The 19186-nt window shown below is 47.9% G+C and overlaps 1 protein-coding gene across 3 annotated transcripts in view; it reads left to right on the forward strand.

Annotated features, from left to right (window-relative positions):
• VSNL1 (visinin like 1) overlaps positions 1–11404 on the forward strand; it is a 97926-nt gene extending 86522 nt beyond the window's left edge. For 2 of the 3 annotated variants that reach the window (XM_082642613.1, XM_082642612.1), the window contains 2 exons: positions 6345–6560; positions 11122–11404. In XM_082642613.1, coding sequence (XP_082498739.1) covers positions 6345–6560; positions 11122–11319 — 414 coding nt within the window. In that variant the 3' untranslated portion in view covers positions 11320–11404. The remainder of the gene's footprint in view (positions 1–6344; positions 6561–11121) is intronic. The other variant, XM_082642614.1, reaches the window with a different exon arrangement.
• Positions 11405–19186: the final 7782 nt, after the last annotated feature.

A 19186-nucleotide genomic window follows, 5' to 3' on the forward strand; every position in this document is an offset into this window, starting at 1 on the left:
TGGTGTTAAACGTCTGTCCTAAAAACCTGCTTCTCTGTTATTAAGTAAAAGAAAGGGCAACCAAACCATCTCCTTGGGTTGCCTTGAGGATTTTAGGAGATGCTGAAGTTGTAACTGACTGTTGCCGAGTCCAAGCTCATACTGCTCGCCACACAACAGGCCAACAAATCTAGAGATGAGTTGTCAAGGCAAGGGATAGTGACTTAATTTGGAAAGCCAGCAGGACATGCAATGTTTAAGGTACATATCATCGGGTCAGGTATGGAAGCCCTTGAATGACAAGCAAAGGAGCTTGCACTTGATTCCACTGAGTGTTCATGTGAAGAGAAATTACACAATCAACGGGGGTTGGGGGGGGGCGTGTGGGCTCTGGCCGAGGCAGAAGGGAGAGCAGGGCTTACCTCTGTGGATCCTCCCACTGGAAAGTGGGCGGGAAGAGGGCATGTGGAGAGAAGCAGAGGAAGTCTTGAGCCACTGGGCCCTTGCTGCAGGGGACTCACTGAATGAGAGATGAAGGAGGCGGTCCATGGGAACTCTGAGCCCACTTTCCTCCGCGGGGCCAGAGTGGGCGCAGGGAGCTTGCCCGTGACCCAGCTCTGCAGGCAGATGACCCCCACCGTCAGGCTGTGCCCACCTGACTGGGTTCTGCTGAGAGTCTGAGTGGAGGGTCCTGGAAACGTCTCCCTCCCCCTGCTCCAGGAAGAGGAGGCAGGGGTGCAGCCCTGCTTTGCCCCAGCTCCCCTCGACTGGTGGCAGCTGGCAGCCCTCATTTCCAGGCATCCTGGAGAGGGGGAGTCAACAGGGAAGAAACATGTGCAGCCCAGAAGAATGATCTCAGAAACTTCCAGAAGTCAGTCCAGGGAATGCCATGGGACAAGGGCACCCTTGTCCTGCTCGTCAGTCAGCAGGAGGCGGCCGGCATGCACACCAGCCCTCTGCCACGCCAGACGTCCCCTGCAAATCTGCTGAGAAGCCCTGTCCCTAGGGCCCCACTAGAAAGCCTTGTTCCACTTCCTCTCTCGGGATGGGGCAGGAGGGCTGTGGGTTCCTTGTTCTCTACTAGTCTTGGCCCGAATGTGGGCTTGAGCACGGCAGAACTAGGAGACCTCACGGGGTTGGCCTTTCCTCAACTCCTTTGTCCTGATTTCCAAGGTTCTCATCTTCGGAGGAACCTCCCACTGCAGGCTTTGCCGGTTTTCTGCAAGCAAAGGCTCCTTCACTTGGTTAACAAAGATGGTGCAGAGAACACAGAGCTGAGCGAAGCAAGGAATGTGTGGTCCAGCAGAGGAAAGCCGCATGTACAAAGATAACTCGGATGCAAGGAGAGAGGGGTTGACATCAGGCTGCGTTTGCAGAGAAGGGCCCCGCAGGAGGTGGCATCCGGGCTTCACTTCAGATGATGGGGAGGAGATAGAACTGAGCAGTAGGCGACGGTCCCACAGACAAAGGGCGCCATGTGGGCAAAGACAGAGGCAGGAAGGCACAGGGCACTTATGATCCGTGGGTAATTCCATCTGCCTTCCACAAACAGGCGGTCCTGCCCCAGCTAGAAACAGCGCAGGGGGACTCCCCTGGTGGTCCAGTGGTTAAGAATCCGCCTTTCAATGCAGGGGACGCCAGTTCGATCCCTGGTCGGGGAACTAAGATCCCACGTGCCGCGGGGCAACTAAGCCGGCACAACTAAGCCACAACTAGAGAGCCCACATGCTGCAATGAAAGATCCCACATGCTGCAATGAAAATCCCACATGCTGCAATGAAAGATCCCACATGCCGCAATGAAAATCCCACACGCTGCAATGAAAGATCCCTCATGCTGCAATGAAGATCCCACGTGCCACAACTAAGACCTGACACAGCCAAATAAATAAATAAATATTTTTAAAAAGAAAAGGAAAATAATGTCTATACTTAGGCAGAATTTGGAAAAGAAAAAAAAAAGAAACAGGGCAGGCCTCTAAAATTCACCTGTGAGTTGGTTTTTCCTACGGACATCATGCTACACCTTGTAGCTGGGTCCTGGTCCCACCCGAGGCCAGCAGCCTCTAGAGCCCCTTCCCTCAGAGCGTAACCAGAGCACAGGATTGTGTCTGTGGTAGGACAGGGACACATCACTGTGTGGCCTCAGAGTCAGGGTCTCATCAGCAGGGCCAAAATTCACCAGGGACAGAGGGTCTACTTTCTGGCCCCACCTTCTGCTACTAGGCTTTGAGCCCCCCAAGTGTCAGAGCAAAAGAGCTGTGGGCTGCACAGGGGCAAGGACAGGACCTGAGAAAGCAGGCTGTAGGGAGTCCTGGGAAGACTGCCTCCAGGGCACTGGCCCAGCCACCCATCACCCCCAGCCAGGGAGCCTGGGAGACTGGCCAGCTCACTGACACCCCCAGAATTAAGCCTAGGGCTCTGCTGGCCAGAACCTGGAGCAGACGCTGCTCCACTGCCAAGCCCTGCCCTTCTCTCAGACACCCTCAGGAGGACAGGCTGCCCCACAAGTGCCAAACCCCAAAGGATTTCTCCAGGAACCATACCACACAGCTTCTGGGGTCAGAAGGGTTCCTGGCTTGGGGCCTGAATTCACATCAGCGGACATTAATTGACCATTTGCAGCTGCTTCCCAGATGATGATTTCTTTTCCTTTTAGTGGAAATATAGGATACACTTGATATAACATTTTTGACCAAAAGTAGAAAAACTCTGTGTGCGTGTGTACATAGGCATAAAAGAGAGGCTGGAAATTTATTGAAGATTAGCTATGTTAGATTATCTAATACAGTTTCTGAAAATTTTCATAACTAAATTTATTTTCTTTCAAACAAGTTGCTATGGGCTGAATGTTTGTGTGTCCCCAAAATCCATATGTTGAAACTTAATACCCAAAATGATGGTGTTAGGAGGTAGGGCCTTTGGGAGGTGCTTAGATCATGAAGGTGGAGCCTCATGAATGAGATTAGTGCCCTTATAAAAGAAACCCCACAGAGTGCCCTTGCCCCTTCCACCATGTGAGGACACAGCAAGAAGTCGACAGTCTGCAATGAAGAAGAGGGCCCTCACCAGTACCCGACCATGCTGGCACCCTGATCTTGGACTTCTAGCCTCCAGAACTATAAGAAATAAATGTCTGTTGTTTATTAGCTACCCAGTCTGTGATAGTTTTTTATAGCAGCCTGAACTACAAAGATGTAAGTGAAATATATATAATTATATATATTAAAAAATTTCAACCTCACCGTTCTTTTTTCTATTATATTAAAAGGTTTAGATTATTAAGACCACCAAAAATTATTTCCACACCAATATTTAATGCAGGAGCTGAAGCAAAATACATTGAATTTTAAAAATAAAACAAAACACCCCGCAAGCAACAATACCCCCAAAATACTTGTACTTCTCAGGCACTATTTTCCTCCAAGAGAAGTGAATATGAGTTCAAGACCCTGATTTCTTCCTACAGAGATTGAAGGGAGTATGGCTTCATTTTTCTGTGATGATCCATCCAGAGTTGAATTATTCCATCAAAAGAAGGATCATTCCCCTGATTAGAAAAACTTGAAGTACTCGGAACATGATAGGATGAATTTTCTAAAGGAAATAACCCCTCCAGGTATCTGAGGGCTTTTGATCACACACTCAGTTCTTCCAAAGTAAACACGTTGGCTATAAAAGTCAGTAAATAGACCTTCGGCAAGGCACATGTAACTTTTATAGCTCAAAATTTACAATCGATTTTTTTCTCAAGGCCTTCCTGATCTAAATTAATTTTTAATATACTGACATAAGGTGCCCAGTTATTTTTAGATAAAACTGTCAGAGAGCCCTTAACTTAAAAGTCTGCTGTGAGGTATGAGATGGGTAAAGGATTACATCGCCAGAAACCTACATGGATGGAGAGAAATTATACCCAATGGCCTCATGTCATTGCGTGTAGAAAGGCTGATGGATAAACATCCCTAAGGAGACTTGGGAATCCACCAGGGGGCTCACTCTGCTCTGTTCTTGGGCTATTTCACAGGTACCCGCTCTGCCCAAGACCACTGAACGTGAAGCAGGTGACACAACAGCAAACAGCACACCCCTAGAGAGAGATGAAGACCACTCATGCACAGGGCACATATGATATTGAGAGAGAATAAGAAATACATACTTGGTCTTAGTCCCCGGTTCCTGACACAAAAGCTTCTAAGACTCTTGGAATCTCTGGAGTGATAACAGTGTCTTTTGTATGTTAATGAGATAACTGGTGGCTGGGGGACCCCTAGCTTCAGGACTGGAGCAGGGTTGGGAGGGGGGCTGGTCCCAGAAAGACGACGGCAGATTAGAGAATTGGAACTTTCAGCTCCAACCCCGACCTCCGGGGAGGAGAAAGGGTCTGGAGATTGAGTTCAATCACCAATGGCCAATGATTTAATCAACTATGCCTACATAATGAAACTGCAATAAAAACCCTCAAACTACGGGGCTGGGGGAGCTTCCAGGCTGGTGAACCCATCCAAGGGCTGGGAGGGCGGTGCACCCAGAGAGGGCATGGAAGCTCCACACACCCCCGTGCCCACACCTTGCTCTATGCATCTCCTCCGTTGGGCTGTAACCTTAAAACAAACTGGTAGTAGCAAATAAAGTGCCTTCCTGAATTTAGTAGTAAATAAGGAGTCGTTCTAGCCAATTATCCACCCTGAGGAGGGGCTGTGGGAATCCTCCAACTTCGTAGCAGGCCTCTCAGAGGAACAGGTGGCAACCTGGGATTTGTGACTGGCGTTGAAGGTGGGCGCAGTCTTGTGGGACTGAACCCTTACCCTCTGGGGTGTGCCGTAACTCCAGGCAGTTTGGGTCAGAATTGAATTGAACTGTAGGACACCCAGCTGGCGTCCGGCCAGTTGGAAAATTGGTTGTCGTGAGGGGAAAAAAATAAAACAAACCTAAAAAACCCACACACATATGGTGCCCTCAGAGTTACAAGGAAAGGACAGTTCAGAGTACGTGAAGCTCGTAGTCACAGAATAAGCTCTTTGATTAGAAGAGACTGTCAGATTTTTACTTTCTGAGATGAATAAAAATGATTCATGCAGTTTCAAGCCACTAAGTTCTGGGGTGGTTTCTCCCACAGCCACCGCAGCCAGAACAGATCCTGGCATCTGGAAGTGGGAGCTACTGAAATACAAGCCGAAGTCAGCTTCTCCCCTGGAACACTTGCCTTGTCCTTGGCCCGCCTGTATTGGCTCCTGATATGAAATGTTTATTTTGCTTCTGGAGGGAAATTTTCTATTGTCCGGTGTGCTTCTCGATGTAGGAGGAGTAGGCAGCCGAGCTCAGCAAGCCCCAGGTCAGGATGTACAGCAAGAAAGAGGACACAGCCCAGAGGGGGCACGATGCCAGCCACAGCCAGGCCCACTGAGCAAGTGGCAACACCTACGCAGGAACAGGAGCCCCAGTGGCTCCTCAGGAATCTGCTTTGGATTTTGTATTAGCGGGATTTATTCGTCCAGAAACAATACACACCTTCTCTGCTTTAAAACAGCGCGTGGTGTGCTTTGGTTTGGTTTTGGGGATGGGGTGAGGGTTATTCGCTGGTTTCCTGCGCTCCACCTGGAGAATGTCCTTTAGCTTTGCTGGGTAGGAGGATCAGGTATCAGACCGGGATTCCTGCTGTGTGTCACCGGCCCAGACGCGCGTCTGGGGCCGGGGCCACAGCCTCGGGCTCCGTGTTCTCCCCACCTGTGCGATCTGCCCCTCCTCCCCTTCCTGTGCCCGTCCTCGGTCTCCTACAGTTCCCCGTCGGCTCTGAGAAGTCACCTCTTTACGTCTCTCAGAAATAAGCCCAGTCGTGTTCTATTTTTAGTGGCTCTTAAATGATCTGCCCCCCAAAAAAGTGCCCGTAAGAAGAAGTCACACCCTGGACCCTCACCCAGGGAGACCGTTGCAGGCTGGGGACGGGGGAGCCGCTGGCTGGAGGTCGGGGTCATGTCGCTCGGGCCTGGATTGTCACACCCAGAGGCACGTGGAAATCCAGGTAGCACCACCCCGTGCGGGAGAGAAGTCGGCTCCGAAGCCGGAGATGTGGAATCCTAGCGGCCCCAATCCAGGCCCCGCCAACCCAGACGTGTCCCCAGCCTCACCCACAGGAGAGAGCGAGGGGCCTGGGAGTGAGGATACCCGGGCAGATGGCCTCCCTGGGCCAGCCCTTGGCCTTGAGCGCTGGACCGAACCCTGTCCGGGCAGGCGAGCCTGTCCGCAGTCCCGGGTGGCTGGGAGAGCCTGGGCTGTGAGCAGAAAGCAAGCGAGTGGTGGTCTTTGACTCGGGGGCCTGTGATTCGTCCCCTCCCGACACCTGACCTTGTGTGTTTTGCTCTGTAGTTCTTCCCGTATGGAGACGCCTCCAAGTTCGCCCAGCACGCCTTCCGGACCTTCGACAAGAACGGGGACGGCACCATCGATTTCCGAGAGTTCATCTGCGCCCTGTCCATCACCTCCAGGGGCAGCTTTGAGCAGAAGCTGAACTGGGCCTTCAACATGTACGACCTGGATGGGGACGGCAAAATCACCCGCGTGGAGATGCTGGAGATCATCGAGGTGGGGAGCGGCCCCGGGGTGTGGCCAGGACCGGGGCTGCTGTGGGCACGGCTGGCAGGCCCCTGGGAAGAAGCTCCCTGGGGCCCAGGCCCACGGCAGCTCCCTTCCACCCCCCAGCCAGGAGCCCTGCCAGACCTTGACTTCTCCGTCCCTGTTCCCTTGCTCCGTCAAGGCGCTGGGAAAGGTCACAGGTCCAAGCTGCTGGGTCCTGGCTGTCAATCGCCCTTTCAACCAGCCGTGCTCACGGTGTGACATCTCCCATAAACGTAAGCCTAGTGGGTGCAAAGGATGGTATCAGGACTCAGCTTCTCCAGCCCTTGTGTTAGCGCTGCCCTTCTGGACGCCGCCCTCTGACTCAGACCCGCTCGCTCCACTGCCCATTCCTCCAACGGCACAAGATCCTGCCCGCGGCCCCCAGGCTCCCATCATTCCATGGGAACAGGCATCTTTCTCAGTTGCCTGTGCAGACGTCCCAGGACCCCCTGCCCACTGCTCTGACCTTAATCTTCCACACTCCTCCCTACACACCCTGCTCGAGATGCCTGGGCTTTCCTGGTTTTCCCAGAACACACAGCCTCACGTGGGGGCCTTGATGTCCTCTCTCTCTGCCCAGGGCCCTTCCCCGGGCCCCTCACTCCACTCGGGGCTGTGCCCTCATCTCACCTCCCGGCAGGCCTTCCTCCCTGCGTTCCCCTCCCCAAAGAGTGCCCATGCCCCACCCCAGGGCCATCTAACCTCTTACCAACATGATTTGTTGTCACAGCGTTTATCACTGCCCCAAATAACCTGATATGGTAGAACGCAAGCACTGTGAAGAGAGGACTCTGCTCACTCACTGCTGCATCCCTAGAACCTAGAACAGTCCTGGAGCCTGGTGGGCACTCAATTACTGATGAATGAATCAGTGCCTTTTCACTGACTGACTGTCTTAGCATGTGTGTCCACCTCTGCACTGGCCAGTGTGACCCAAGGGGGGAAATGCACCACTTGCCACAGGCCAGAGCCGTGTCCCATCCTGGAGCTGGGGTGAGGCCCCGTCCAGACCACAGAGCTGAGATTCAGGGAGGGTGGATCCCCAAATGAAAACTGGGGGCTGATGGGAAGAAACAGTAGCCAAAACCCAAGTGACCAAATCCCCAGAAGCCCACCATGCTACGCTCACTCTCCTCCCCTGGGGTGGCTCCCCAGTGCAGTTCGCTCCTCCTGTGGCCTCTGGAGCCCTGCCTTCCACTTACCCACCCTCCCCTGGCATCTTTAGTCCCTTTTCTCCCTTTGGTACCCACTTACCTTCCCAAGTAAACTGGAAAACCCAACAGCAGCAAGGGTCAGGCCTGGCGTTGCTGCTTTCCTGACTATAGGGCTTTGAGGGCACCAGAGCCTCAGTGTCTTCAGTGAAAAAATAAAGGTAATAAAACCTACCCCTGGGCTTCCCTGGTGGCGCAGTGGTTGAGAGTCCGCCTGCCAATGCAGGGGACACGAGTTCGTGCCCCGGTCTGGGAAGATCCCACATGCCGCGGAGTGGCTGGGCCCGTGGGCCGTGGCCGCTGAGCCTGTGCATCCAGAGCCTGTGTTCCGCAACGGGAGAGGCCACAACAGTGAGAGGCCCGTGTACCGCAAAAAAAAAAAAAAAAAAAAAAAAAAGAAGAAGAAGAAAAAACCTACCTCCCAAGTCTGTGGTAACGATTAAGCACGTGGCACGCTTCCTCTCATGTAGGAAATGCTCAGTAACTGGCAGTTAGCTCCCGAGGCTCTGTCTCCCTTGGAAACACCATCTGCCTCAACTCTCAGCTTCTTTCCTTCCAGTCAGCCGTGTCACCTTCATGTTCCCTCCGCATGTGGCTCCCCTTCTCCATCTCCAGTATTTTCACCAACTTCTGGCCCTTTGCACCTGCACCCTGGCACCCTTTCTGGCCCCTAGGTTCCTTTCTGCTGAGCTACCTTTCCAGAACCAAGGTATCAATAACTGATACAGTCTTTACAGCATCTCTGTGCTTCAAGAGCTGCTCATTCATTTGATCAAAAGGCTTTACAGAGCAGGTCCTCTGTACCAGGCACAGGCACACAGATCTCTGACAGCTGGTCCAGCCAACGTCTGTTTGCTTGCATGTCTTCTCCGGCCTCACTGTCCATCCGGGGCCCCTCACTCTTGCACACGCACAGCTGGCCACTTTTGCTTCTACCATGCTTTTCCCCTGGAATGTCCTTCAGGGCTCTGGGCCCATCCAAATCCTCTCACACTTCAAGGTCTAGGTTATCTTGCCATGTCCAAGAAGGCTTCTTGGCCCACTTCACCCCAGAGTTGCCCACCACCCTCTAGGCTCCTGTAGCCTGTAGTCAGCTTTCCTGCTGGCGCCAACCTCCTGCAAGGTGGAGGGGAGACAGACGTGAAGAGACACAAGTGCCCACCCTGGAGGAGCTCACTGACCCAAGGGCCTGTGTCCACACAAGTGATCAGGCAAAGACAGCAGAGTGAGGCAGGTGCTGTGATGGGGGAGGGTCAGTGCGAGGAGAGACCAGCAAGGGCCACGTAACCCCAATGAAGGACAGTGCATCTGCCCTGGAGTGTTGGGCACAGGCCTAATGGGTCCACAAGTTTTGGTTGAATAAGAGAGTACCTGAGACAGTTATTTCTTCCTGGGAAAGCACCTGTGATAACACGTCCTCTTTTCAGAGAAGACAGTGCTACATATTTCGTTGCATGCCGGAGTACCCCATAAAGCCTATGCGCCTACAGGGATTCCTTACATTTGTCAGGGAACACGTTCATATTTAGTTCTGAGCCTGATATGCCTTTGGCCTAGGTTGGTGTGAAGTGTGAGTCTGCATCTAGAACGTCATTTCCTGGTTGTCATGTTCATGATCCCAATTGCAGGGCTGCATCTTGGATACGGTTAATGAGACCTGGCCATGTTCAGAGTTGTTAGATGTGGTCCAGGGTGGACTTTTGGGGTTTACGTTTCTTTTTGCCGTGTCTTCATCAATGGTGCATTTGTCGTGCTAACAGCCTTTCTACCCATTGCTCCTTTAAGCCCTTGTCATTTCACCCTTCAGAGGATGGAGTGAGAGTAGCAGCTTGCACGTGGATGACCCATCTGTCTCTTTTTTAAAGTCCAGGCATGTCTGCTTTTCCCTCACATGCCACATCAGGCTTCTAGGTTAATCAGGACCCCCTCTACCAATTGTCCCTCAAATGAAATTTCAATAGTCTGATTCTTTCTTTCTTTCTTTTTTTCTTTTTTTTGGTTGCACCATGCTGCATGTGGGATCTTAGTTCCCCAACCAGGGATCGAACCCGTGCCCCCTGCATTGGGAGCACAGACTCTTAACCATTGGACCACCAGGGAAGTCCCAATAGTCTGCTTCTTCTAAAGTCAAATGTCCTAGATTTTTTTCTACCACAAATCAACACACTCTAGTTACAAAAAATGAGCAAACAAAATATATTTTATCTCAGTAGACATCTTACTTGTTCAATGAAACTCTTGTTATGATTTACTGTTTCTAACTGGCATTCTTTGAAACTTTATTGAGTTATAATTAACAGGCCATAACTTCACCCATTTTAGCTTTACAATTCAATGATTTTTAGTAAACTTACCGAAGTATGCAGCCATCACCGTAATCCAATTTTAGAACACTTTAATTCTCCCAATAAGGTCCCTCATTCCTGTTCATACCCCCAGACTCTGGAAACTACCCTTCTACTTTGTCTCTATGGATTTGTCTTTCTGGACATGTCATATAAATGGAATCGTACAATATATGTTTGACCTTTTACATCTGGCTTTTTTTTTTTTGAGGTTTATCTATGTTATAGCATGTATCAGTATTTCATTCCCTTTTGTTGCTAAAATAGTATTCAGTTGTACAGATATGTCATATTTTGTTTATCTGTTTACCAGTTGATGAGCATTTGTGCTGTTTTCACTTTGGGGCCATTATTTTAAAAGCTGCTATGAATATTCCCCTGCAAGTCTTTGTGTAGATGAGCATTTATTTTTCTAAGGCACTTTCCTAAGAAAGAAACTCATTTCTACATTTAATTCCCATTTTGAGAATTAATTGTGCACAATTAATTGAACTGGAAGATGGAATCTTCCTACTCTGTTCTTTGACTTATGAACAGAGTCCCTGATTCACAGATCCCCCTAAACTAACTTCTTTCACGGCTAAATTTTACTGGTCCACCTTGCTTGCTTTCTTAAAAGATTGTAAGTTGGGACCACACTTCATCTTTTCCTAAATCTCCAAGGAGTAGAACTTGTTGCCTCTCATCTGACCTCAAACTCAGAATGTTTAAAACTGAGCTCATCGGTTTCCTTCCTGAACCTGTTTCTAATCCATTATTCTTGATCTCACCACTACCCTTCCTAATCACTTCCTCCAGTCAGAAACCTGGGAAGCACATGAAATTCTTCTCTATCCAATTGGTCATGAGACTCACAGAGGTTTGATTACACCACTATCTTACTTAATACCATTTAAGGAGTCCTTTGAAGTAAATTTAGATTCTTTACCCTATCATAGGAGAACTTTATGGTCTGTTTCCTGTTTTCCCAAGGCTATCTACAAAATGGTGGGCACCGTGATCATGATGAAAATGAATGAGGATGGCCTCACGCCTGAGCAGCGAGTAGACAAGATTTTCAGCAAGATGGATAAGAACAAAGACGACCAGATTACACTGGATGAGTTCAAAGAAGCTGCAAAGAGCGACCCTTCCATCGTATTACTTCTGCAGTGCGACATTCAGAAATGAGCAGAGGTCAACACTATGGACTGCACAAAAGTCTCAATGTTCCATTCAGTCTGCAGCTATTAACACACACACATACACACACACACACACACACACACACAAATATTGCTTGGACTACCTATAAATGGACTTGCTTCTTGTGTTTGAAACACTTGTGTGCATGAGAATGTCATTTGCTAATGAATTTTAAAAGCATATATTATAAAACAAACAACCTGCCACAATGTGATATGTGTGATATCATTTCATTAAAAAAACCTTCCTCCTCCAAAGCCTGGGCAGAAATGTGCTGCAAAGAGTTATATGATTTCTTGTTCATGTTTTGCTAATGCTCGTGTCTCCTTGATTACATAATGTTAGTAGCACTGAAACCCTCACGGTAATGTAACTGAATTATAAGCTGTGTCACCATTCTCCTGTAAAATAATACTGGACAGACACACAGAGGGGCCCTTGACTCCTCTGTGTGGTCCACACACAAGAGCTTGTATTATCAGTGAATATAAATGTACGAAATTTGCATGCCTTTTAGGTTTGCCTTAATTCTTACCTCATTTGCATCCTATCAATCTGGAAAGAGCTGTGTTGGAATTAATGCAGTATAAAACTTAAAAACACTGCTAAATGACTCATTAACTAAATATATCTATCTATATATACATATACTCAAAGATATTATTTATTGAAAGTAAAGAAAAGATGTATGTGTATTGATTTTGCTTGAATTCTCAAAGGCTTCCAAAGAGGTGGCAATAGATGTCCCAAATAAATTTATAACATTTGACTTTTTCCCTCAGTTCTTATCTCAGAATTTTAAATTTGAAACAGATGTTCATAATTGTCAAGGGTCCATAGCAACAACTTATTAAATTTACCTTTGAACACACAACTTGGGAATTCAAAGAATCAGTGACAACCAAAGGGAAAAAAGCAACTTCCCAATTCTTCATCCTGGCCCTCAAAAGAGGGACAATTAATATGGCGTGTAAAGTTTAAATAAAACATAAAACTTGCTCATTCTCAAAAAATGCTCACTATATGACAGTAGATGTTTTCTTAGTGTTACTGTGGTGCTAACCATGCACTACGTTTTACACAACTGTGTGGAGGACACATTTAGCTGACTGAGAAGCGTCCTCCAAAAAGCTGTCTTTCCAAATCAAAATGTGATGGCTTAAAATAGAAGCAATCATTTTATTATTCCTCATGGCTTCTGTGGGTCGGGAATTTGAGAAGGTACACCTGGATGATTCTAGCTGGGGGTGTCTCGTGCAGTTGCAGTCACATGGAAGCGTGAGCTGCAAGAGGTGCCTGGAGAAGCTGGGTGTTAAGAGGGCATCTCTCTTCTTCCAGCCTCAGGGCTTTTCCACATGGGCTAGTTTGTTCTTCGTCACAGCATGGAGGCCTCAGAGCAGGCATACTACTTGCCTGATGGTTCAGGTCTCCAGCACAAGTATTCCTGCTAAGAAACTGGAAGTTTCATATTCTTTCCTGACCTAGCCTCAATAGTCATGAAGTAACACTTCTCCAGCATTCTATTGGTTACAACAAAGTCACAAACCTATTCATAGTCAAGAAGGAAATTAAACTCTATGTCTTGATAGGTTACAACAAGTTTCTAGAAGAACAGGAGAGATGTTTCCACCCTCTCTGGAAAACAATCAGCCACAGTCTGCCCTGTAGCCACATTCACATCTCTTCCACATACAAAATGCATTCACCTGCTCCCAGGCAACCACAAAAGCCTTATGTCATTATGACTTCAGGGTCAGGCTTGAGGCCCCGAATCTCATCATCTACAGGCTCCTCAGATGTGGTTCATCAGGTATAGTACACTGAGTACCATCCTTTTTGATCCAAAGGCCTGTGAACCCAATGGGTAATTATTGCCCCTTTTCCCCCACAGCATAGAATGTTGGGACAGGTGAAGTATAGCTGCAGTAGAGACACGCTTTCAAAAAAGGGGAAACTGGAAAGCTCACAGCAGTCTCTGGTCCATAGCAATTCTGAAATCCAGCCATGTACACCTTGTAAGTTCCTTGATTAGGGCTGAGTCCTATTTTCTGCAGGTTGGTCTCCGTGGCTTTTGGCTCTGAATTTTGTGTTCTTGTTTCTACCCTCTGAGTTAGCCTTCCTTTTTTATTAAAAAAAAAAAAAAGTAGTCTGTTTATAGCTGAGTAGTTTTGTCTGCCTACTGCCTGCCCATAAAAGTTCAGGAGTACAATACCTTCTTTTCATTTTTGTACTGTCTCTTTCAGTCTAAGCTGATACAATTCTTTAAAAAAAAAAAAAAAAACTCTTAAGGGTTTTTATGTATCAATTTATAAAATCCACTCCATTAGAAGGGGCTCACTGTGTGATTCCTAAGGAACAAAACCCCTAATATTCTCAGAAGCCTGTTCTTTAATGGAGAGGACCTGAAAGTCACGCCCTTAGAAAAAGGCCTTTTCACACTCGCAGCTCGGCAAGGATGAACCAAGGCTGGGGAGCCCAGCCCAGGAAGCCTGTCCCCCGCACCCCACCAAGGACCCCCCAGCCGCACCGGCCTCCCCACACGCATGGGGCTCTGTCTCGGCAGGTGTCCTTGTCACACGGCCCATGGGCCTTCGTCTGCAGCCCCTGCATCCACTTGCCCCCAAGAGAGGCAGCCGTGAGGGAGCAGGCCAGCTGTCACCGCCTTAGCCCAGCCAAGGGGAGCCCAGCGATTGACGTGGCTGATTGGCAGTGGGGTGGGCACTCCCAGTGCCCCCCGGCTGTGGGTGGAGCCCCCTCCACGGCCCCGTGATGACACCTTCCCCTTGCTCTGCGTAACGATGACAGATGTGGTTCTAAGATTGGTTGTTGGCCCCTGCCCACCACGTGCGGGCCCTGAGGGGATTACCTCTGTTTGGCCTGGAAGTCACACAGGGACGTCCCCGTTCTCTCTGACGGCTGCCTTCATTCCTCCTGGTAATCCAGTCCCGCTCCAGTTCCTTCTAGATTTCTAACCTCATTAAGTCTTTCATATCAGAGCCACTTTCCTTTCTAAACAGAATTAAAGCCAGTCCTGCCCCCGCCCCAACAAAAAGAAAAAGGCCCTTTTTCTGTCTGAAAAGGTCTAAAAGCACGGCCTTAGATCTTTCTGAAGTCCTAACCAAGGGTCTTACAGTTCTACCCTGGATTTAATTTTGCACTGAAGCCACTCTGTAGTTTAAAAATCGGTTGTCATCTGGAAGAGTGTGGGAATAAAAAATGGCTCCTTATATGTAACTGCTTGCTCTTTAGTTCATCTCTCCCCTCTCACATTTTGTCACAGGCAGCAAGAAGCCAGGAGGTACTTTTCACATTCTACCTGCACATGTCTTCAGCTAGATCACCAGTTTCTTAGGTACGTTTCCTACTTTCAATGTTACTGTGGCATCAGTGATGCCAGCTTTCCACCACTACATAACAAGGGTCCCCTTTGCTCCTGCTTCCGATGGCATTTTCCTTACTTTCTTTTAGCTTTCACCAAGAGCATCCTTGAAAGTCTTAAGATTCTGCTAACACTCTCCTCAAGGCCCTTTAGGCTTCCAGTAGCATCTTCCTCAAGGCCCTTCGGATTCATGCGTTTGTGACTCTAACCGTCCTCAAGGTCCTTCCAGCCAGTGCCACATGGTTTATATTTATTTTTGTTTGGGTACTCTTTTTTTCAGATACCTAAATCTGTTTGTTACTAATGCTATGTGACAAATCACCCTGAAATTTAATGGCTTGAAATAATAATTGTATTATCTCTCATGGTTGTTTGGCCCAGGATGTCAGAAGGGACTCTGTTTGGGCAGTTCTGGCTTGGGACGTCTATTGCGGGTGTAGTGAGATGGGGGACTTGGGAGTTGCAGCAGCTGAGGGTGGCTGAACACCCCTCTTCATGTAGTCCCAGGGCTTCTCCGTGTGGTTTCTCCACACAGACTAGTCTAGTTCAGGCTTCCTCATGGTGTGGCAGCCTCAGGGAAGTCAGACTGCTTCCACGGTGGCACAGGGATCCAGCATGAGTGTTCTAGAGACCAAGGTGGGACTTCCACTTCTTTTCATTGCCTTTTCTGACTTAGCCTTGGAAGTTACACATTTCTGCTGTCATTCTAATGGTTATAAGTGAGATACAAATCTGTCTAGTTTAAGAAGGGAATTAGACTCTGCAAGGCAAGGTTTGGGAAGGACACAGAAGGGATCTCTTGCTGTGGTCATCTTCAGAAAATACAATCTGCGTCAGGGAATGAAGACAGGAGGTGAAAGGAAACAAGTACGGCATGGACCAGAGATGAAGGTGAGCCATGAACTGAAGGGTGTGTTTAACACAACTTCTGTAACTGAGTTCTGTTTAGAGACACACACACACACACCCTCAGCAACGGGCATCCTCCAGAACCTCAGTGTCCCTCCCAGCCTGTGGTCCCTTCAGAAAGGACCAGCTGTGGGCATCCTCTCATCATTCAAGTGGGCCTGGGTTCTATCAGTTCCAGCTTATACTCAGCTACTATTCTGGTTACCATGTTAATTGGCTCTTTAACTCCTGCTGCTGTTCTGAAAGGAAAATGCCCCCAAATGTCTTACTTTTATTCTAGCCTGAACTCCTTCTGCCTTTAGAAGACCTAAGTTTCCATATTTCCTCTTTTTTATTTCTTAAATAACTCTAAACTGTTTTTATTTATTTATTTATTTATTTTATTTATTTTATTTTTTATTTTTTTTGTGGTATGCGGGCCTCTCACTGTTGTGGCCTCTCCTGTTGCGGAGCACAGGCTCCGGACGCGCAGCCTGAGCGGCCATGGCTCACCGGTCCAGCCGCTCCATGGCATGTGGGATCTTCCTGGACCGGGGCACGAACCCTTGTCCCCTGCATCGGCAGGCGGACTCTCAACCACTGCGCTACCAGAGAAGCCCCTAAAGTGTTTTTAAAAGGGAATCATATTGCTTTAAGGCTTCCTTTTCCCTGTAGTTCCCTCATTCAGGATCACGGTCTCTAGATGAATAACATGAACCACTCTCTTAAAGAGGCCAGATGCTGATTTCCTCCACACCATTGGAAACCATGTCAGGAAGTAAAACACACGCTTAAATAGACGTCTTCAGAGAGCCTTACTGCACCAGACGTGTAGCGGTTTAGTGAGAAAATGACAGTCAACTAGAGCTTCTAAATAAAATGACACACTGTTCCCTTAGGTCCATTTGTGTAAGCAATTCAGTTTCCCAAATATTTTGGGCATACGATTTGGGTTCTTCCCAGCATTTTGCAGGCGGAATATAGATCTCTAGACTCTTAGCTTATGTTATTGTTTGCCAGGTTCTTATATTTACCAACGTAAAGTTACCCATCAAATACCCGATTAACTAAATGGTTGTCTCAAACGCCGCCTGCTCGGATCAGAGCTGCTGTGCGTCTCCCCACCAGCCGTCCATCGCTCTCCTCCACAGCCGCCCGGCACCTTCCCCAGCTCTGTGAATGATACCACCACTCGTGCGGTTTTTCAGGCCCCAAACCCCAGGCCAATGATCCTTGATTCCTCTTACAGCTCCACAGTACAGCTGACCCCTGCACAGTACAGATTCAAACTGTGCAGGTGCACTTATAGGTGGATTTTTTTCAATAGTAAATACTACAGTGCTGCCCCATCCACAGATGTGCAAGGGAGACAGGAGGAACTGCCGTGTACGGAGGGCCAACTATAAATTAAACTCGGATTTTTGACTGCCCCTAACCTCTGTGTTGTTCAAGGGTCAACTGTATTCTCATCAGCAAGTCTCACTGCCTCTGGACTTCGAATCTGAGCACTTCTATCTCCACCACTCTGGTCCAAGTCCCCATGACCTCTGACCTGGATCACTGCCAAAGCCTCCAGATTGCTTGCTCTTTCCATGTGTGCCCAGCTGTAATCCTAACCTATTCACACAGCAGCCAGAGGGATCCTTTGAAAATGCTTACCAGGCCGGGTCTGAAAAGCTGCCTAGGACCTGAAACCATCTTACTTCCTTGCCTCTGAACCTCATTCCCTATGCTCACTAAGCTCTGGTCTTGAGATTTTTGGGCGTGAAGTTCATTCTCACCTTAAGGCCTTTGCACTAGCTTCCTCTGCCTGGAACTGTCAACCCTACATCTTTCCATGGCTCTTCTCTCGCTTGTGTCAGGCCTCTGCTTAAACACTACCTTCTGCAGTCTTTCCTGAACACTTCATCCAAAATACCACCCCCTTCCACACTTAACTCCTTATCCTGCTTTATTATTATTCATAGCAATTACCATAATCTGATATAATACATGGTATTATGTTTTTCTAACTAGACTTTAAGCTCCATGAGGGCAGATTTCGTATTACAGTCAGATTCCCAGTGCTTAAAATAGTCCCTAGCACATGGCAGGAACTAACTCATGTTAATGAATTAATCTCTATATCCTTAAACTGAAGAAAACTTAGGCAGCAAAAGCCCCTTAAGCTTGATGATTAGTGAGTATTCTCAGGCCGCTTTAGTATCTATGGATTCTATCCAGATGTCATAGTCAAAATGAAATAGGCTAGGTATCAATATTATATAAAATTAAGAAAATTTCATTTGCTGACTCAAAGAAACAACTAATTTATATTCACTCTTTAAAGAACAAAACTCTTCAAAGATATATCAAAAAATATTTTGATATACCTTCAAGTCCACAGGCATTTAGTTCAAGTTATGAAATATCAATAACTGTTTAAACTTTTAGAACTCTAGGTTTCAAACCAATTCTTCTGAAAATCTGAGTTATGCAAAGTATAGGCCTCTAAGCAGATGAATAAACAAGTCAAAAATCTAACCAGAAAATTATTGACTCAGGACATAATTTGTACTAATTTTTACCACGTCTAATTCGCATTCAGGGAAACTTTTAATCAGACACTCTGGATCACTTGGTTTTCATCATAGTCAGCAACAATTCTGATCCAGTTTGTGAGTCCCAGGCAATAGTTTCTTATGCAGAATTGAAGCATTTTGGTCTCCATATATCAACAGCCCAGACACTTTGAAGACATGCAGAAAGGCACCAGGGGGCTTTCCTGGTGGCGCAGTGGTTGAGAGTCTGCCTGCCGATGCAGGGGACACAGGTTCGTGCCCCAGTCTGGGAAGATCCCACATGCCGCGGAGTGGCTGGGCCCGTGAGCCATGGCCGCTGAGCCTGTGCTCTGCAACGGGAGAGGCCACAACAGTGAGAGGCCCGCGTACGGCAAAAAAACCCACAAACAAACAAAAAAAAGGCACCAGGGAGTGGGAGGAAGGGAGAAGGGAAAATTTGGAAAATACTTCAGAAGAATGCAATGCCTGAATCTGTAGTGTTGATGATCAGTATGAGTAACAATATTACTTAAATGTTGGTTTATTAAAACTAATCACATTTTTTTTTTTTTTTTTTTTTTGCGGTACACGGGCCTCTCACTGTTGTGGCCTCTCCCGTTGCAGAGCACAGGCTTCGGACACGCAGGCTGAGCGACCATGGCTCACGGGCCCAGCCGCTCCGCGGCATGTGGGATCTTCCCGGACCGGGGTACGAACCCGCGTCCGCTGCATTGGCAGGCGGACTCTCAACCACTGCGCCAGCAGGGAAGCCCCACATTTGTTATTTTTGAGAACGATTTTAATCATGTCTAACCCAAAGTTATGAGAAGGTAGGATTTAAAAGCCCAAGGAAGCATTTCTTCTTTGTTTCCCAGGACTTCATGACTCATTTCAGTCATACCTGCCCTGCTGATAAAACCAGGGGTGGAAGAGTCATCTCTATGAAGTATTCAAGTCACTATTCATGAAGAGGTTGATTCTGTCAATTATAATATCCTCCCCAATTCACAAAAGGATGACTTTAACTACAGGTAAATTTAAAGTT

Source organism: Mesoplodon mirus, assembly GCF_964341445.2.
Source record: "Mesoplodon mirus genome assembly, chromosome: 14".
Taxonomy (NCBI): Eukaryota; Metazoa; Chordata; class Mammalia; order Artiodactyla; family Ziphiidae; genus Mesoplodon; species Mesoplodon mirus.